Consider the following 20,589-nt stretch of genomic DNA (forward strand, 5'->3'; position numbering starts at 1 on the left):
ATAATAGGTAGGACGGCTAATGAGTAAAGGTTGCCGTACATCTAGCGATTTTGTCGGCCGATCAACCAAGAGACAGATCTCTCTCTGATTGAATCTGATCGGAAAGAGATCTGTTGGCCGCCATAAATCACAGGCCGATTACAGACCGATTTCAGCATAAAATCTTTTGGCAATCGGCCTCATGATGCTGCCTCGCCAGCCCTGGCCACGTCCCCCCTAGTGTAAATGTACCCGCCGTGCCCCTGCATTATTACATTACCTCTCCACCGCTTGCTGGACTCCTCTCCCGGGTTCTTCTGGTTCTTGCCCCACACAATGTGACAGCAACCATGTGGGGCAAGAACCGATGGTTTCCATCATATTTCTTATTCGCGATTATCGCACACCATTACCGCCGTGCACACATTCGAGCTTGTTGGCCTGAAATCTTGCAGAATGTTCAATCAATACATGTGACCTATTTCGGCATGAAATCGGTAGTATCGTTCATCAGGCATGCTTTTGGCGGCACCGATTTTCATCTGATTTGATATGAATACTAATAATTGAATCAGATAGTTGTTCAGCCCCCAAATCAGGAGATTTAGCAAGCACCTTAAGGCTCCTTTCACACTACACATAAAAACAGTTTGTTTATCGGAACTGAACAGAATGAATCCTATGCAAAGCAATAGTATCCATTTACATCAGTACGTTTGGATCGGATTAAGATGAACAGATCAAAACGTTCAAGCAGAGCACAAGTTTTGGTCCTGCATTATTTTTCGCGATTGGCCCGATGAAGCGCATGGCAACGGAAGCTGAAGGTATCAATGCTAGCTTATGAGAATGGACAGGATCCGCTCTCACAAGGCTGCTCAGCCCATACGCTTCATAGAGTAGTCACCTGCTGCCATACATTCAAGCCCTCCGCCGCCCGTCCCTGCATGGAAGAAAGGATGGTATACAGCTTCCAGAGCCCCATCAGAAGCGCATCAGGTTCCCATTGGTTTGCAATAGACCAATGGGAATCGTCCCTCCCCAGGAAGGGTTCTCATTGGTTGCTCATGGAGGATTTTCATTGGTCTTTTGCCTACCAATGGGAGCCTGATGTTTCTGATGGGGCTCTGGGATATATCAATGTTTCTAGAGTGCAGAGGACTCGGAACAGCGCCGGCAACAGGTACAGTGCCGTGAATGTGCCGGCAACAGGTACAGAGCGGGTGGCGACATGAAGATGGAAGAGACGGAATCAGATGAAAAATTGATGGCACTGTAAGAAACTGATCTATGTAATTGGAAAACGGATACGTTTCTCCAGGATCAGTTTTTCATCCGATACATTGTATAACCAAGGTATGGATAGTTTTAGCATTATTGAGAATGCATAGGTTAGGTATGAGCATACAGCAGAGAAAAAGTTAGAGTGGCAGATGTAAGGTTAACGTTATTGTTAGGAGAAAGCCTCTTGTCTCGAAAAAGAACATGGCAGCAAGCTCAGGTTTGCAAAGTTGCATCTAAGCAAACCAGAAGACTTCTGGGAAAATGTTCTGTGGACAGATGAGACCAAAGTGGAGATGTTTGACCATAATGCACAGTGCATTGTTGTGTACTATCTTAAATGCATATTAATAATAATCGCTTTTGTAATTAAAAAAAAAAAAAACATTGGGTAGCTTCTGCCATAGCCTAATTGGCTACACGAAGATCCAACATACAACGTTTCTTGTGAAATCCACTGGAAGAAACATAGGTGTTTTTTTATGAACAAATTCACTTTTATCCTTCAATCACAAATCTTCTAAGTTGCGGACATAGCGTGCGGACACAATTTCAGGATTCCAAATCACAAAAGAGACTGCCTGACACGTGTTTCACGGCCAAAAAGCCGCTTCCTCAGAGGCACACAGTATACAAACACATAACTGTAGACCATAACCATACTGATTTGGAATACTGAAATTGTGTCCGCACGCTATGTCCGCAACTTAGAAGATTTGTGATTGAAGAATAAAAGTGAATTTGTTCATAAAAAAAAAACCTTGTGATTCTTCCAGTGAATTTCGCTACGTTGTGGGGTGGAACAGAACTACTTATTTTATTGTGGCTGTACAAAGTTTCTTACTTTAAGATTTCCTCGATCCGCCATTCTCTGGATATCTTCTCCGCCCCACAGAGCCCCACTAGGAATGTATAATGTGTGTCCGCATGTCTTTGCTGTTTCTCTCAGTTTCTGTTCTATGTCTGGATTGGACAGTGCAGTTGGAGACCCAATCTAGAAACAAAACATACCACAATGAGTTCAGAACTCCTAAAACATTTTGATGTAGCAACGAGTATATATATATATATGTTGTGAATGGTTCTAAGCACATTTATATTTTGGGTCTTTTAGAAAGAGAAAAACAACTCAGGAGTGTGATGCCAGGACATGCCCAGTCGTCCAAAATGCACAAATCGCAGATCCAGCAGTCGTTTCTGATCACCTCAATCGATTGCACATCTATTGCAGGGCTCAGAATGACAAACTTTGGTTTTAAGGTAGACAGTTCTGGGAAAGGAAATTAATTGCGTTTAACACCTAGCTGTAACAAGCTGGTTCCCCGGCCCCTGGAGAGCTAATGGCCCCTCTCAGAGGATATGCCAGCTGTTTCAGCTCTGATAAGGAGGCCTAGATTCAGCCAGGCAGGCTACAAATCCCCGGGAGGTCTTGACACATTGCTCCCTGGGAAGGATCAAAGGGAGCCAATTGCCAGCACACACACTGAATGACCTGTGGCTCATAGCATAATCCATAACTTCCCAGATCTGTCGTATTTCTGGGGTTCCTGAGATGGCAGCTTCGCCAAACGTGGGGAAAGTGTAGCATGAGTCCCGGTGCTGGCTCTGTGAAATTCCCAGAACTCTGTCCCCTAAACTCTCATAGCAATATGGGTTTGAAGAGACGGGGGGTAAATTCTCATGATAGACCTGTCATATTTCATGTCCTAGGATTCGTACAATCATGCTGAGTGTGAATATGCGGTATAGGTTTTAACTGCCCCCACGTGCACCCCAAGACGGGCCGAACTAGAATTCTGCCAGTCTGAGGGTCTGTAAGGATGGGACAGCCCCTGCTCCATCCTCCTGAGGCTGGACTTGTGCCTGTCATAGCCACTCCCCGCAGCGAGGGGTGATAAAACTAGTGACAGGCTGAAACGCAAGGGTCCTCCACCTTGAAACTCCATCTTGATCACATCTGTGCCAGCTTGAGGATATGCTGGCATCCACCTGGTCTGAACTTTGAACTGAAACAAAAGGACTTTACCAAGGACTTTATGATTCTTCCCACAAAAGGACAGCTTTCCATGAAACTAAGTATTTTTTCTCCCTTTCTTTTATTTTTCATACTGGCTATTAATGTTTCAATAATTGTTGATTTTAATAATTGTCTGTATATATTAATTATTTAAATTGCCCGTGAATAAAGACTTTATCAAAGTCATTCACTGTTCCGCTACCCTGCTTCTCAGCCGCACAGACTGAACCAGACTTCTGGAGAGACGCTACTATTGTACTGTTGTTAGCTAGACAGAATACAGCGTGTTTTAACCGTTTTTATTTGCAAGACCAGCCAGTCAGTCAGTCGGGTCCACTGGCCCATACCAGTGGTGGTGGCAGATACCCTGAGATAGTGTGTAAGTTGTAATTACCGTAACCTCACAGGCTCCCTTCTGGTCGGGCTGCTGCCCAAATTTCTGTTGGTTTCTGCGCAAAGATTGCGACCGCAGCTTGCATGGTCTGTGTGCTGAAACCGATTGGAAGGCAATTTGCGGTCTGACCACTAGGGCTACTGTGACAAGGAGCCCAACCCCTGGTGTAGTATGTATAGGGGTGAGTGTATATATATATACATATTTCTTTTGTGCTGTCCATGAAATAAATGCTTTTTTGGATGTGTTAGACTATACTTCCCTATACTACTACTTTCCTTGATGCGTTCAAATATTTACCAGTAAGTTTGCTGCAGAGAGGAAGCGTTCCCCGTACTCTTTGGTTATGTCTGGATGAGATACTTCCACAATCAGATCTGCATTGCTATAGGGAAAAACAAGTCTAAATAAATTTGTAAAATTCAGTCATTTTTGGCTAAGCAGACAGTGGCCAATATGCAATTCCCATTTTCTTAAGTTTTCTCTTATGCTGGGAATACACGGGTCGATCCGGCGGCCAATTAGCCGCCGTATCGACCCCAGCCAAGCCCCCGTGTGCGTGCGGATCGATTACCACTCGTCCCAGCCGGCGCTCCCTTATCAGCGCTCAATTCCCTGCCATTGTCCGCCGGCGGGGATCGAGCGGGCGGGAGTCGAGCGGCTTGATCGGGCCAGCTGAATATTATCAGCTGGCCGGATCAGCTGGTCGATACACAGTACAGAAACGTACAGTGTATCCCCAGCATTAGGTTACATTTTCACACGTTATAAATAAAATCCTTTTAAGCCAACAGCAAGCAAGAAAATACTCAAAATAATCTTGGCAATTCTTTGTCACCTACTTTTTGGCACTTTTTCAATTTTCAATTGTTAACTGTTAAAATGTTATCTCTTAGGAGAAAATTCAGGTGAAAAAGTTAATTGCTTACGGGCCAGTGGACATTCAATTCTCCTAGGAGTTTTCTCCTAGGAGATAATTTTCATATTCTCTTTAAAATAACTTTTAAGCATTTTGCAATTGAACAAGTATGAAAAAGTTGGTGAAAAAGTACTATCAACATTATTTTGAGTATTTTGTTGCTTGCTGGATTTTTTTTTCTTGACTCAAGTATAAGTCTACCCAGCAACGTTAATGGCTGCACTTGGGGACCAGGAGGGATTAACAGCTGCACTTTTGAAGAAGCAGGGGCGTAGCAATAGGGGGTGCAGAGGTAGCGACCGAATTGGGGCCCTTGGGCCAGAGGGGCCCCAAAGGGCCCTCCCTCAACTACAGTATTAGCTCTCTATTGGTCTCGTGCTCATAATAATCACTTCTATAGATACTTTGAATAGTGGTAATCAATAACAAGCTGTTCCCCATCCCCTTCTTGCACCTCTGACACTGTAGTTGCCATTGGCATGTTTTGGTGTTATGTATAGAGTGCTTGGGGGGCCCCATTGTAAAACTTGCATCGGGGGCCCACAGCCCCTTAGCTACGCCACTGTGAAGAAGTGTTTTCTTGGCACTTCCTGTCAGGAACCGGCCCGCGGCACGCCTGCGTATACGGTTCCCGACTGCGTGTTTGACCAGATTGAGAGGGGAAGCAGCCTTAGTCAAGCTAAAACAAGGCTGGGACCCCTCAGAACACCTCTCACTGCCACCACTAGCGGTTCGCTAGACACTTCCACTCTGCTGTCGAGTCCTCAGCGCGCACTCCACGTTTTCGTATTTGGGTCAGCTTTGCGCTTAGGCCAAATACGGGAACGCCACGCACCCACACACACACACAGTTGTGAAGCAAAGCTGTCGTGAAGCAAAGACCCACTAACAGTCGTTCCGAACGATACTGTTAGCCACTCCGCTGTCGCTACTCGCACTGGCGTTGTTCGTACGTTGGGTCAGCTGTGCGCTTAGGCCAACGTATGACAAACGCCCCCACACACAATGCAATTACAATTTCATACGGTAGTGTTGCTCAAGCGTACGATTAGGCATGAACTTATACACGGTTACACTTCAGTCTCTTCTAGGCTATGAGTGTTAGTTTAGTACGGCAGAAGTCAAACTTATTAAATAATAATTTAATATTCTAGAAAAACATAGAACAATGCAGAACTTAATATATACAAAAAGATTACAAAAAACAAAGTAAAAATGTTACAAGATAAAAGTTACAAAAATAACAGGTTACAAAGATAACACACACGGATATTTGCGTAAAAATAAACGGGGGAAAAAAGAACGTTACCAGCTTAGGTTAGAACGTTGTTTGACGGGAGGACGCCGTTTCGACCAGGAGTCGCGATCCTCCCTAGCTATTCGCTACCTCCGAGAGAAGATCCCGGTGGCTGTCCTGGGCCACCTTAAATAGGCCGAAGTGTCCCCTGGGGCATTTAATGTCCAGCCCCCAGGAACTAATGCAGTTTCCCCGTTTGTGACATCACCGAACGCTTGTCATAATTCTTCTTGTGATATGCACTTCAAAGGGGGTTCCTGTTTTAGCTTCTTGAAGTTTGGCAGGACACAATGTCACCCATTGAACTCTGCAGACATCAAAAAGCTTCCTCCACATTATTTCCTTGGTTAAAGTGTATTTTAGCACATCCATGAAAAGATCGAATTTTGGTTACAGGTAGCAGTTTGCCTGTAATCCTGTTTACACTTGCAGATTTCAAAGCAATTCCACTTCCGTTTTTAAAGTCTGTAGAAATTTCCAACCCCTTCAGGTGTCCGCTTCCCATCCCCAACAGTCTGGCAGGCTTGCTTTGTATGATGGGACAATGGCTGATTCCAGTTCAAAAGCCATGCCGACCAGCCTATTCTTCCTCAATTGGCCGCTAATTAGCAGTACACACAGTTTCCCCGGCTGGACAATGAGGGCAGAGGTAATGTACATTTACATGCAGACTTACATTATCCTTCAGATTACTCTGGCCAGGTGGCCAATTACTACCAAGCACAATACACATCTGAGGTTTTACCCAGTAGACAGAAAAAAGACAGAAATATGTTCTGTTATTATCCTTAACATTATCAGCACCCCAATATATCACCACACCTCCCCTCTTTAGAATGGGGCAAGGCAGATGATCTTCCCAGATTATCCTGCCTGCGCCTACATTGTTGGTTCTGCTTGACGGGACAACCCGTCCGCATTCCCATGATTGCTCCCCTTCCTATGTTGAATGGTGAAGCTATATTGTTGGAGAACCAAGCTCCATCTCAGCAATTTTCCATTGTCACCAGAAACCCGATGTAACCAACTAAGAGGGTTGTGGTCGGTGACGACCGTGAATACGCGACCATAGAGGTAGTGCTGCAGCTTTTGTAGGGCCCATACAATTGCCAAGCACTCTTTCTCTATGGTGGCGTAGGCTACCTCCCGGGGTAGCAGCTTCCGACTTAAATACAGAATCGGATGTTCTTCCCCAGTCTCGTTTACCTGGCTTAACACAGCACCCAGGCCAAAGGCTGAGGCGTCCGTCTGGACCACACACCGTCGGCTGAAGTCCGGCGCTTGCAACACGGGAGGGCTGGCTAGGGCCCTCTTCAGAGCTGTGAATGACTGTTCACATTCTGGCGTCCAGAGAATCTGCTTGGGCAGCTTCTTTTTGGTGAGATCTGTCAATGGCTTGGCGAGGGCACTGTAGTTGGGGACAAACTTTCTATAGTACCCAGCCGTTCCTAAGAAGGACTGAATCTGTTTCTTCGTTTGGGGGGTGGGCCAGGACACAATGGCATCTACCTTCCCCGTATCTGGACGAAGCTCTCCCCCCCCACCACATGTCCCAGGTACTGTACCTGTTTCATGCCGATCTGACACTTGCTAGGCTTGACTGTTAGTCCTGCTGCAGTGATGTGCCCCAAAACCTGTGACAGCTGTGCTAAGTGGTCGTTCCAGTTGGCGCTAAACACGGCGATGTCATCCAGGTAGGCGACAGCGCAGTGTTCCAAACCTTCCAGGAGACCATTTACAACCCTTTGGAAGGTGGCCGGGGCGTTTTTCATTCCAAAAGGCATTACATTAAATTCAAACAGACCTGAAGGGGTGATAAAGGCAGACCTCTCCCGTGCCTCAGCTGTTAGAGGGACCTGCCAGTATCCCCGACTCAAATCCACGATTGTTAGATATTGCGCGCCAGCTAGCTTATCTAACAATTCGTCGACCCTCGGCATTGGGTAAGCATCTGACGCAGTTATCAAATTTAGTTTTCGATAATCTACACAGAACCGAGTGGTCTGGTCCCGTTTGGGTACTAGCACTACAGGTGATGCCCATGCGCTGTGCGACCGTTGGATCACCCCTAGTGACAGCATTTCCTCAATCTCCTTGCTGATGTGGGCCTGAACCTCAGGGGAGACTCTATAGGCTGACTGTCTAACCGGCTTGTTATTTCCGGTGTCAACATGGTGTACAGCCAGGCTGGTCAGACCAGGGCGGGCTGTAAAGGTACCACGGTAAAGGGTCAGCACATCAGATAGCCCAGCCTGCTGCTCTGCTGTCAACTCCGGATTTATCTGCATCTCGGCAACAGAGTCGGTTTCCTGGGTGGATGCCAGGATGTCAACCAGGGCCTCTGCTTCACCGTCCGGTAGCAAATTGCAGACAGGGAGAGCGCAAGCGGTTCTAGCATGATGTTCCTTTAACATATTTACATGGTATGTTTTCAGCTGCTTACCTCGGTCATCCAGCGCGACCACATAGGTCACATCACTAATCTTCCTATGTATGGTAAAGGGCCCATCCCAAGCGGCCTGCAGCTTATTCTGTCGCATCGGGTTTAGGACCCATACCTTGCGACCTACCTCATAAACTCTCTCCCTAGCCCCGTGGTCATACCACTGCTTCTGGGTGGCCTGGGCTTGAGTCAGATTCTCTCGCACTAACCCCACCAGGGTGTCCATCTTTTCCCGGAACTTTAGAACGTATTCCACTATGGAGACCCCGGGACCCATGTCCTGCCCCTCCCAGACCTCTCGAATGAGATCGAGGGGTCCGCGTACCCTCCTCCCATATAATAGCTCAAAGGGCGAGAACCCGGTGGATGCCTGGGGCACCTCACGATAAGCAAACAGTAAGTGGGGCAGGTATCGCTCCCAGTCTCTCCCTTGCGATTCAACAAACACCCTTAGCATCTGTTTCAGAGTACCATTGAACCGCTCACATAACCCATTTGTCTGGGGGTGGTAAGGGCTGGCCATGATGTGTTCTACCTGCATTTGTTTACAGAGGCATTCCATTAGGCGCGACATGAATTGCGGGCCGTGATCGGTGAGCATTTCACGGGGAAAACCGACCCGTGAGAAAATGCGCACCAATGCGTCCGCAACCTTGTCTGCCCGTATGGAGCTCAGGGCTACAGCTTCAGGGTAGCGAGTGGCATAATCTACCACCGTAAGAATGAAACGTTTCCCTGTGCTGCTGGGTATCGCTAGAGGCCCAATTATGTCAACAGCAACCCTTTGGAAGGGCTCCTCTATTATGGGTAAGGGCCTCAGTGGGGCTTTGTCGGTGTCACCTGCTTTGCCGACCCGCTGACAGGCGACACAAGACCGGCAAAAATCAGCAATATCTGTCCCCATGTGGGGCCAATAAAAATTGTGGGCAAGCCGGGATTTGGTCTTGCGGATCCCCAAGTGACCAGCCAGGGGCACCTCATGAGCTATTCTTAATAGCTGCTCCCTGTACCTGTGGGGAACAATCAACTGCCGGTCGGCCTCCTCCACCTCAGACGGCTCAGAGGGAATAACCTCTCTGTACAGTCTGCCGTGTTCCCAGTACACCCTCACTTTGTCGCCCTCCACCGGTGCCCTGTCCGCCAGACTCCTGAGCTCTTCCAGGCTGCTATCAAGTCGCACAGCCTCGGAGAACTCAGCGCTGTCGGCCACAGGCACCAGGGAGGTGGCAAACTGAGAGGCCTCTGGGTCCTCAGAGCCAGGCTCTGAGGTGGAAGAGCCCGACCCAGTGACATCAGCCCCTTCAGTGGACAATTCGTCTGCTGCAGCCCGGTGAGCACTGCGGGTCACCACTGCAGCTGACGGAGCATTCACTGTACACATGTCATCATGCAACACATCACATATTACATCAACATTATCTGCATTCATGGTAACAACGTGTCCTCCTCCAGGCCTGGGCACTGGAGACTCACTAGGGCTGGCTCCTAGTACACAGTCCGTAGCCCCTGGGGCCTCACCAGCACTCCCCGCTTGCACAGCATTATCACACAGTACTTTGCAAGAGTCCTGAACTTCTGCGGGGGATGCAGGCTCCATGGGGTGTGGAGTAGGCTCATACCGGGCCACTAACCGTCCCAGGTCAGTACCCAACAAAACGTTCGTGGGGATGGCATCCGTTACCCCCACTTCTTTCATTCCGCTGCCGGCCCCCCAATCCAGGTGGACCAAGGCGGTGGGTATGGCGGGGGTGACGCCCCCAACTCCTTTGACAGCCATAGTCTTGCCAGGAATGTACTCCTCAGGGTTCACAAGCTGGGGGTGCACTAGAGTCACCTCTGCTCCAGTGTCTCTTAGACCGGTGGTAACTGTATCCCCAACCGTGACAGGTTGCAGATTCTCTGCATAGCTACCTGCATTCCTGGTGGCACGCAACGCATTCCGGGCCCCGCCAGAGTTTGGGGCTTCCTTCTTCTTCTCTGGGCACGTAGCACTGATGTGACCCGGTTTGTTACAGGCAAAACATCTCCGAGTGTCAACGGTGGTTGTTCTACCTCCAGGCGGCTGCTGGACTTGGCTTCGCTGGGTGCTCAGAGGAGAAGGTCTCGCAGGCTTTTCTCCCTTCCAGCTGGGCGTCGTAGTCCTCCGAAAATCAGATGCTCGATTGGACGTGTAGGCATCAGCAACTTTCGCTGCCTCATCCTCGGTCTTTGGCTCTCGGTCCCGTACAAACTGCCGGACCTCAACAGGGCAAGTGTGGAGGAACTGGTCTTTTATTATCAGTTCCTGCAGGGCATCAAAGGTTTCAACAGCCAGTCCTTTTACCCACTGCTGGAAGGCAGTGCGCAGGTTGCACGCATGATCCAGGTAACTGTCATTAGGACCTCGCTGCACTGTCCTGAAACGTTTGCGATACACCTCTGGCGTGAGGTGGTATCGTGCAATGATGGCTTTCTTAATTGCCTCAAAGTCTGTTTCTTCCTCCTGGGGGAGACTCACAAACGCCTCCAGGGCCTTGCCTCTCAGCCCTAGTGTGAGGTATCTTGCCCACTGCTCACGGGGCACCCCATACTGCCGACAAGTCCTTTCAAACCCCTGTAGGAAAGTGTCTATGTCAGAGTCCTTGTCCATAGCGGGGAACTTATCCAGGGGGATTCTGTGGACTCGCTCACCTTCGCGTTCTGCGGGTCCAGCAGACCGGTTCTGCTGCTGAAGTTTAGCCAGCTCCAGCTGGTGTTGCCGTTCAGCACTTTCCCTCTCGGCCTGGTGTCGCTGTGCAGCTTGTTCCCTCTCGGCCTGGAGTCTGTCCCTCTCGGCCTGGCGTCGCCGTTCAGCTCTTCCCTCCTCTGCCTCCAATTATGTCAGGAACCGGCCCGCGGCACGCCTGCGTATACGGTTCCCGACTGCGTGTTTGACCAGATTGAGAGGGGAAGCAGCCTTAGTCAAGCTAAAACAAGGCTGGGACCCCTCAGAACACCTCTCACTGCCACCACTAGCGGTTCGCTAGACACTTCCACTCTGCTGTCGAGTCCTCAGCGCGCACTCCACGTTTTCGTATTTGGGTCAGCTTTGCGCTTAGGCCAAATACGGGAACGCCACGCACCCACACACACACACAGTTGTGAAGCAAAGCTGTCGTGAAGCAAAGACCCACTAACAGTCGTTCCGAACGATACTGTTAGCCACTCCGCTGTCGCTACTCGCACTGGCGTTGTTCGTACGTTGGGTCAGCTGCGCGCTTAGGCCAACGTATGACAAACGCCCCCACAGACAATGCAATTACAATTTCATACGGTAGTGTTGCTCAAGCGTACGATTAGGCATGAACTTATACACGGTTACACTTCAGTCTCTTCTAGGCTATGAGTGTTAGTTTAGTACGGCAGAAGTCAAACTTATTAAATAATAATGTAATATTCTAGAAAAACATAGAACAATGCAGAACTTAATATATACAAAAAGATTACAAAAAACAAAGTAAAAATGTTACAAGATAAAAGTTACAAAAATAACAGGTTACAAAGATAACACACACGGATATTTGCGTAAAAATAAACGGGGGAAAAAAGAACGTTACCAGCTTAGGTTAGAACGTTGTTTGACGGGAGGACGCCGTTTCGACCAGGAGTCGCGATCCTCCCTAGCTATTCGCTACCTCCGAGAGAAGATCCCGGTGGCTGTCCTGGGCCACCTTAAATAGGCCGAAGTGTCCCCTGGGGCATTTAATGTCCAGCCCCCAGGAACTAATGCAGTTTCCCCGTTTGTGACATCACCGAACGCTTGTCATAATCCTTCTTGTGATATGCACTTCAAAGGGGGTTCCTGTTTTAGCTTCTTGAAGTTTGGCAGGACACAATGTCACCCATTGAACTCTGCAGACATCAAAAAGCTTCCTCCACATTATTTCCTTGGTTAAAGTGTATTTTAGCACATCCATGAAAAGATCGAATTTTGGTTACAGGTAGCAGTTTGCCTGTAATCCTGTTTACACTTACAGATTTCAAAGCAATTCCACTTCCGTTTTTAAAGTCTGTAGAAATTTCCAACCCCTTCAGGTGTCCGCTTCCCATCCCCAACAGTCTGGCAGGCTTGCTTTGTATGATGGGACAATGGCTGATTCCAGTTCAAAAGCCATGCCGACCAGCCTATTCTTCCTCAATTGGCCGCTAATTAGCAGTACACACAGTTTCCCCGGCTGGACAATGAGGGCAGAGGTAATGTACATTTACATGCAGACTTACATTATCCTTCAGATTACTCTGGCCAGGTGGCCAATTACTACCAAGCACAATACACATCTGAGGTTTTACCCAGTAGACAGAAAAAAGACAGAAATATGTTCTGTTATTATCCTTAACATTATCAGCACCCCAATATATCACCACACTTCCTTTATCAAGAAAGTGGTACCACTGGCTAAATTATTGCAAATGGAAATGTCACTCACAGTACACACATTGCTCAGTGTTGCAGCCATTAGTTGGTACTGGATGCCTCTAAAACCTTCTCATATCAAAAGTAAGCTATGCAAAGTAATGCTTTTCCAAGCAAAAGGTGACAGTGGGAGTGGGGTTGTAAAGCATGCTGGCTGTTGCGGCTCACTCTGCAAAGGTGCGCCCCTCACCTCCTTGGCTATGAGTCAGAAAATTAGGTCTGACTTGTGTACAAGTTGACCCCCTATACTTTTATTTAGTGAGTCTAATTTCTAGTTTTATAGTCGAGTATCTCCTGTGCAATAAATTTTCATCTTGTCTTTAAAATACGTTTTCAGCACTTTGTAATTTAAAAAGTACCAAAAAGTAGGTGAAAAAGTACTGTCAATTTTATTCTTAGTATTTCTTGCTTTCTGGTGGCTTAACCTCCCTGGCGGTAAGCCCGTGCTGAGCACGGGCTATGCCGCGCAGGGGGATTTCTCAGGCCCTGCTGGGCCGATTTTGATAATTTTTTTTTGCAGCACGCAGCTAGCACTTTGCTAGCTGCGTGTGCCCTCTGATCGCCGCCGCTCTGCGCCGATTACGCGGCGCTCCCCGCGCCGTGAGCCCCCCCAGACCCCGTGCGCTTCCTGGCCAATCAGTGCCAGGCAGCGCTGAGGGGTAGATCGGTACTCCCAATGACGTCACGACGTCGATGACGTCATGCCGCCCGTCGCCATGGCGACGGGGAAAGCCCTCCAGGAGATCCCGTTCTTTGAACGGGATCTCCTGATCTCCGATCGCCTGAGGCGATCGGAGGGGCTGGGGGGATTGCGCTGAGCAGCGGCTATCATGTAGCAAGACTTTGTCTCGCTACATGAAAAAAAAAAAATTAAAAAAAGACTTTGCTGCCCCCTGGCGGATTTTTAATAAACCGCCAGGAGGGTTAAAGGGCATTTTATTGATAAGTTGTGAAAATATCACCTAAAAGAAAAATCAGGAGAAAAAGTGAATTGCATATGTACAGGGGTTGGACAAAATAATGGAAACACCTAACATTTTGGCATCATAATTTTTGAACATGTTTTAAGCAATCAAATGTGTTGATATGTTAATTTTTTTGCTTATTATTTTGTTATTTGATATGTTTAATTAAAATAATAATTTTTACAGATATTTAAACCAAAGCTGGTTATAATTTATAAAAATGGCAAATCTCTCAGACTTTCAAAGAGGCCAAATTGTTGGTGCTCGTATGGCAGGCGCTACTGTAACAGAAACTGCCCGAATGCTTGGCATTTCAAGAGGTACTGTCTCAAAAGTAATGACTGCCTTTGAAAGAGAAGGAAAAACGTCCTCAGCAAAGCACAGTGTGGCCGAAAGTCGAAGTTGTCTGAGAGAGACCGTCGGACTCTAAATCAAATTGTGAGAAAAGCTTGCAAGACCACGGCTCCTAAAATCACTGCAGAGCTGAATGAACACCTACAGAACCCAGTTTCCACAAAAACTGTTCATCAGAAGCTGCACAAATCTGGATTCCACGGAAGAACTGCAATTAGAAAGCCTCTATTCTCAAAGACAAATGTTTCAAAGCGTTTAGAGTGGTGTAGAAACCACCAGAATTGGTCCCTCAAGCAGTGGAAAAATGTGATTTTTTTCTGATGAATCATCGCTTACCTTATTTCCGACCTCCGACCGAGTGTACGTTTGGAGACAGCCGAAAGAAGCATTTCATCCAGACTGCCTTCTCCGAACGGTAAAACATGGCGGGGGTTCTGTGATGATCTAGGGTGCTATTTCTTGGAAATCCGCTGGGCCAATGATTTCCCTTCATGGAAGAATTAACAGCCGAGACTATTTAGGAATTTTGGGCGACCAAGTTCATCCTATGGTTCAAGGACTGTTTCCGGAGGGGAATGCCATCTTTCAAGATGATAATGCCCCAATACATACAGCTACAATTGTTAAAGAATGGCATGAGGAACATTCTAATGAAGTTGAGCATCTCATCTGGCCACCACAACCCCCAGACCTCAACATTATTGAGCATTTATGGTTGTTTTTAGAGATTCAAGTAAGAAGTCGATTTCCGCCTCCATCGTCTCTAAAAGAACTGGAGGATGTTTAACTGAAGAATGGGCTAAAATTCCTTTGGAAACAATTCATAATTTGTAAGAATCAATACCTCAAGGCTGTAATTGCTGCAAAAGGTGGACCTACACCATATTAAAATATATTTTGTTGATTTTCAAGGTGTTTCCATTATTTTGTCCAACCTCTGTAAATGTTACTACATGTTGCCATAGTGATCCTTTAATCCATTTTATCTGGTTCTAATTTTCACAATTGTTATACACATCACAATACCGTTGATGCCTATGGCTGTGTAAAAAGCTTTTATGGTCTGGAGGGAGCAGAAGTGGAAGAGCAGTAAAGTCATTTTACTGCTGATATTTCATTCTGAAACAAGGTCTCTGATCTTGGTGGTAATTGCTCTCCAATGAAAAAAGGGACAAAAAAAAACCTGTATTCCTGCATCCTTTTTTGGGGTTGGTACTGGGGATACCAGATTCTGTAGATAGCCAACAAATAAAATATTTATAACAATAAATGGAGAGTAACAAGGGAGAAACGGCAGCACATCCTAAGACCGAAGATTCAGATGTAGCCTGCTTTGGAAAGCACTGCCACCTCTCCCTGCTCGGTCTGGTATTAGGATGCGCTGCCATTTCTCACTTGTCTTCTAAAAAAAATTGTAAACCATTTTATGGCCAGCAGCTCCCAGGTTTATACATATGCTTGTTTGTTAATTAGTTAGAGACTAGGGTCCCTTCCAAAACGATAGCCTCACCGCGGTGGAAGGGTCCAGTATGGAATACTTTGCATGCAAACTGTTTTGGAAGCTAACATATTTCATTAATGTGACCTGATGAAGTGTTTTTAATACCATGAAACGTGTCATCACAGGCTGCCAATAAAAGGTTTTGTAAGAGTTGCCGTTTTACCACAATAGAGGGCAATAACACCGCTTACATAATTTCTTAGCTTATTCACAGCTTTTCTGCAACCAACAGCTGCCTGCTCACCCATCCCCAGTCAGCCTGAAGCCATACCTCCTTTGTACAGCCATTATTGGTTAGCAGCCAGCAGGGAGACATGGCTTCAGCTGTCTGATAATTTGGCCACTTCCGGAGTCTACACATTACCACTTCTCAAATTCAGACAGATGCTGAAGCTGGAGCCGAGGATCTACTGCCCCTTCCATCCTCTCCATTGTCCTGTTCCAGACAAAAGCCAGCTCCACATTGTGTGACTCCCCCTCTTCCTGTATGCGCTGGACCAAGTACATCCCTGCAGCCAACGACAGAAGGAGGACCAGCTTGTTAGCAATGACATCATCTTTAGTTTGCAACTCTAGAAACGTTCTTTTTTGTAGACTACTTCACAGCTCATTGGAAAGTCTTGTTCATGGACAATCTCTTGTAAGAAACAAAGGTTTGCATTTCACATTCTAATGTATCACATGAATCATGAAGTGGCAGTAAAACTGTTGTGCACCCTTAGCCCATGGCAATATTACTGGCGTTTAGGAAAGCTTTGGATATTTTATATGAAGCGGCCCGAGCTATGCTGATGTAAAGTGAACACCATTACAGGCATTTATGAAAACCAGTGTTAGCTTACCTAATAATATTTTTAATAACCTTCCAGGACAGGTATTGCATTGAGGTATTACGCTGAGATAGGGCTCCGCCCCCGGAACAAGAAACACCCACCCAGCTCTCTATAAATTAAAGAAGCAGGTATTACCTGCCAGTATGTCACAATGAAATGTACCTAATACCATAAGCAAATCTAAACCAGGGCCGGACCAAGGCAGAGGCTGGAGAGGCTCCAACCTCAGGGCGCAGTGTAGGAGGGGGTGCACAATTCATTCAGCTGTCATTCCCAATTGTGTTTGAAGCAGAAAAAATTAAAAAAGGGGATACATGACAGTGACTGCAAGCCAGATAACTGGAGATTAAGGTGTTGGGGAGGATGGGGGCCCTGGGGCACCTATTAGTCTAATAGCAATCAGTGTGTGACGGCTGGGGTGGGAGGGATGGAGGGGCGCACTTTGCTGTCTCAGCCTTGGGTGCTGAAGGACGTTGTCCCGGCTCTGATCTAAACATATTGCAATGTTCTCAACCCATTAACTTTAATACTTAGCAAACGTTTTGGGCGTCGCCCTTCCTCAGGTGTCCTAGTCAATTTCCGTCTGCTCAATAGGTCCACCATGTTATTTAGTGACTCTCTCAGATGGATGGATATGGACAACTTACATACCTACCAACTTAAGAAAACGTAACCCAACTTAAGCCACACCCCTAACCACGCCCCATCCCTAGTCACGCATACTATAGATTTCATACCTCTCCCCAAAATTAAGACATTCACTTAAAGAGGAACTCCAGTGAAAATAAGGTAATAAAAAGAAAGTACTTCATTTTTACAATAATTATGTATAAATGATTTAGTCAGTGTTTGCTCATTGTAAAATCTTTAGTCTCCCCGATTTACATTCTGACATTTATTACATGGTGACATTTTTACTGTGGCATTGTTACATTGTGGCAGTTTGCCAGGAGCACCGCGGTCCTCAGAGCTTCTTGTGGGAGGGGTTTCACCACAATATCAGTCATACAGCGCCCCCTGATGGTCTGTTTGTGAAAAGCAATATATTTCTCATGTAAAAGGGGGTATCAGCTACTGATTGGGATAAAGTTAAATTCTTGGTTGGAGTTCCTCTTTAAAGACAGCCCCAGCAGGACTTTTGAGCATGCTCGAAATATAAGCCCTACCCTGAAAATAAGCTCTAGCAGCAGTAAGGGAAAAGGGTGGGCAATTTGTGTTATTACTGGAGCCCATGGTCTCACGGGTAGGACCATGGCTCCATCAATGGACCAATCACTGCACTCACTGCTAATCAGCGAGTGCAGTGATTGGCCCAATAACAGAGCCATGGTCCCACCTGCAAGACCATCGGCTCCAGTAGGAAAACAAGTTGCCGTACTTCTTCCCCATTGACTGAAGCTCGGGGACACAGTGGCATGGAGCTGGGGGAAAGATAAGGACACAGGGACACACAAGAGGTGTATCCAGCAGAGGAAGAGGCAGCACAGTGGGAAAGGCAGGAGGACACACAGCACAGAACCTTGTGTGCTCATAGAAATATAAGACATGCCCTGAAAATAAACCCTAGCACATCTTTTGATGCAAAAATTAATAAGACACTGTCTTATTTTTGGGGAAACACGTGTAAGAAAAATATGTTGTTTTATAATTCAAACTACACTGGTCCTTTCTAGCCTTGTTCATTTTCCTTCATATTAACATTTGAAAAGAAGAAATACATCAATTTAAAGGATGGGAATACAGTTTAACGTCAATTAAATACATTTTTCAGTCGATAAAATACATATACTGTATATACTCGCAAGCAAGCCGACCCGCATGTAAGCCGACCCCCCAACTTTTACCTAACAAAACATTAAAAAATGAATGACCCTCATGCAAGCCGAAGCCCTGGGGGGAGCAGAGCAGGAGCAATGAATGGCCACCCAGAATCAGTGAGGGGTGTGCAATGCGGACTAACCTGCTGAGGAGAGCGGCTCAGAGTGCAGCGGTGATGCGGCAGTGATCGGGCCGAAGGGGAGTGGGCAGCTGAGAGATCGGGTGCAGAGGGCGTAGGGTATAGCTGCAGCCACTGGATGTCCACGGCGAGAACAGAACAGAGTGGATGGATGGTCACACAGAATAGAAACACAGCAGGAGCACTTTTCCATGTTCATAATCTTGCTCTTCCTGCTGTATCTGCACCTTGTACAACCATTGGCTGGTAATAGCCAATGGGTGTACAAGGTGCAGACACAGCAGGAAGCGCGAGATTATGAACACGGAAGAGTGCTCCTGCTGTGTTTCTGTGTTAAAATCGGATGTATGTGTGTGAATGTATGTACTGTATGTATATATGTGTGTATGTATGTGCCGCGATCACTCGAAAATGGCTTGACCAATTTGAACAAAACTTGGTATACAGATCCCTTACTACCTGGGATGATATGTTCTGGGGATCTCGCGGCCCCCCTGCAAACGTGGGCGGAGCTACAAATAGCAAATCAGATTTCACCCATTTATGTCAATGGAAAAGGCTGCCATTCTCACAGTCATCAAGCCAGAGTCCCCACACTTGGCATAGTTGGTCACTTGGTGACCGAGGTTACAAATCCAGGAAAAGTGGGTAGAGCATAAAACAGCCAATCAAATTTCAGCCATTTATTTTTAATGGGAAAATGTATACGGCAGCCATTCTTAGACTGTTAATTGCAGGGTTCTCAAACTTGCCATACTTGGTCACTGGGTGAATGAGATTAAGATTCAGGAAAGTGGGTGGGCGAATGAGATTAAGATTTAGGAAAGTGGGTGGAGCCTACAACAGCCAATCAAAATTCACCTATTGATTTTCAAGGGAAATATTTAAACTGCTTACACATTCTTACACTTTATGGCAGTTTATGGCAGAGGCTTCAAACTTGCTACAGTTGGTTATTTGTTGACTGGGGTCCAAATTCACTGAATGGGCGGGGCTACAAACAACCAATCAGATTTCTTTGCTGGATAAACTGCTTCCATTCACAAATTTTGATGCCAGGAACCCGAAAGCCCACAAACTTGGTTATTGAGGGACTGTGTCAAGGTTATAAAAAGTGGGGGGAGCCGAAAACAAATTTCACTGGTCAAATATAACCTGCAGGCATTCTTACACTGTTAATGGCAGGGTTCTCAAACTTTGCACAGTTGGTCACTGGGTGACTGGGATTAATATTCAGAAAAATTGGTGGAGCCTACAACAGCCAATCAAAATTCACCAGTTGATTTTCAAGGGGAATATTTAAATTGTTGCCATTCTTACACTGTTACTAGCAGATGCCTCAAACCTGGTACAGTTGGTCACTGGGTGACTGGAGTTCAAATTCAGAATGGGGCAGAGCCACAAACAGCCAATCAGATTTGATTCATTTCAATGGGAATATACAAATGATTGATACCAAGGAGCCCAAATCTCATAAACTTGGAAATGGTAATTGAGTGACTGTATGTCAAGGTTAAAAAAAGTGGGTTGCAGCAACTAAATTTTTTACATGCGAAAATATAAACTGCAACTATTCTTACACTGTTAATGGCAGGGTTCCCTAACTTGACACAGTTGGCCACTGGGTGACTGGGATTAATATTTAAAAAGTGGGTGGAGCTTACAACAGCCAATCTAAATTCACCTATTCCTATTGATTTTTCAAGGGGAATATTTACATTGCTACCATTCTTACACTGTAAATGGCAGAGACATTCAAACCTGATACAGTCAGTCATTGGGCTACTGGGGTCCAAATTCACCAAAGGGGTGGAGCCACAAACAGCCAATCAGATTTGTTAGATTGATTTCAGCCATTCTTTTATTGGCAGGGTTCTCAAATTTGACACAGTTGGTCACTGGATGACTGGGTTTAATATTCTGGAAAGTGGGTGGAGCCTACAACAGTTAATCAAAATTAACCTATGGATTTTCAAGTGGAATATTTACATTGCTGCCATTCTTACACTCTAATGGCCCATACTCACGAGGGACTTTTGTCGCCTCAACACGCGGCGCGCGCGTGTTGCGGCGACAGGTCGCCCGTGAGTATGGGCCGTCGCACGCGCGTGCACCCCGAACTGTCGCCCGCCGCTCTTGTCGCCATGCGATTGAAAGTTTCAATCGCATGGCAACAGTCGCCGCCGCACCTCCGCCGCAACTGTCGCTAGTCCGCGT

General features: G+C 46.5%; 2 protein-coding genes across 6 annotated transcripts in view; one reads left to right on the top strand and one right to left on the bottom strand.

The window, feature by feature from the left end:
- The window catches only part of GGA1 (golgi associated, gamma adaptin ear containing, ARF binding protein 1), a 468,858-nt gene that overhangs the window by 365,352 nt on the left and 82,917 nt on the right, over nt 1-20,589 (top strand). The window lies entirely within an intron of this gene.
- The window catches only part of ASPDH (aspartate dehydrogenase domain containing), a 62,144-nt gene that overhangs the window by 27,660 nt on the left and 13,895 nt on the right, over nt 1-20,589 (bottom strand). For 3 of the 5 annotated variants that reach the window (XM_068252838.1, XM_068252836.1, XM_068252837.1), the window contains exons 3-5: nt 15,947-16,091; nt 3,972-4,056; nt 2,105-2,254 (exon numbers count right to left, since the gene is read on the bottom strand). In XM_068252838.1, coding sequence (XP_068108939.1) covers nt 2,105-2,254; nt 3,972-4,056; nt 15,947-16,091 — 380 coding nt within the window. The remainder of the gene's footprint in view (nt 1-2,104; nt 2,255-3,971; nt 4,057-15,946; nt 16,092-20,589) is intronic. The other 2 variants (XM_068252839.1, XM_068252840.1) reach the window with 1 other exon arrangement.

Source organism: Hyperolius riggenbachi, chromosome 9 (genome assembly GCF_040937935.1).
Source record: "Hyperolius riggenbachi isolate aHypRig1 chromosome 9, aHypRig1.pri, whole genome shotgun sequence".
Taxonomy (NCBI): Eukaryota; Metazoa; Chordata; class Amphibia; order Anura; family Hyperoliidae; genus Hyperolius; species Hyperolius riggenbachi.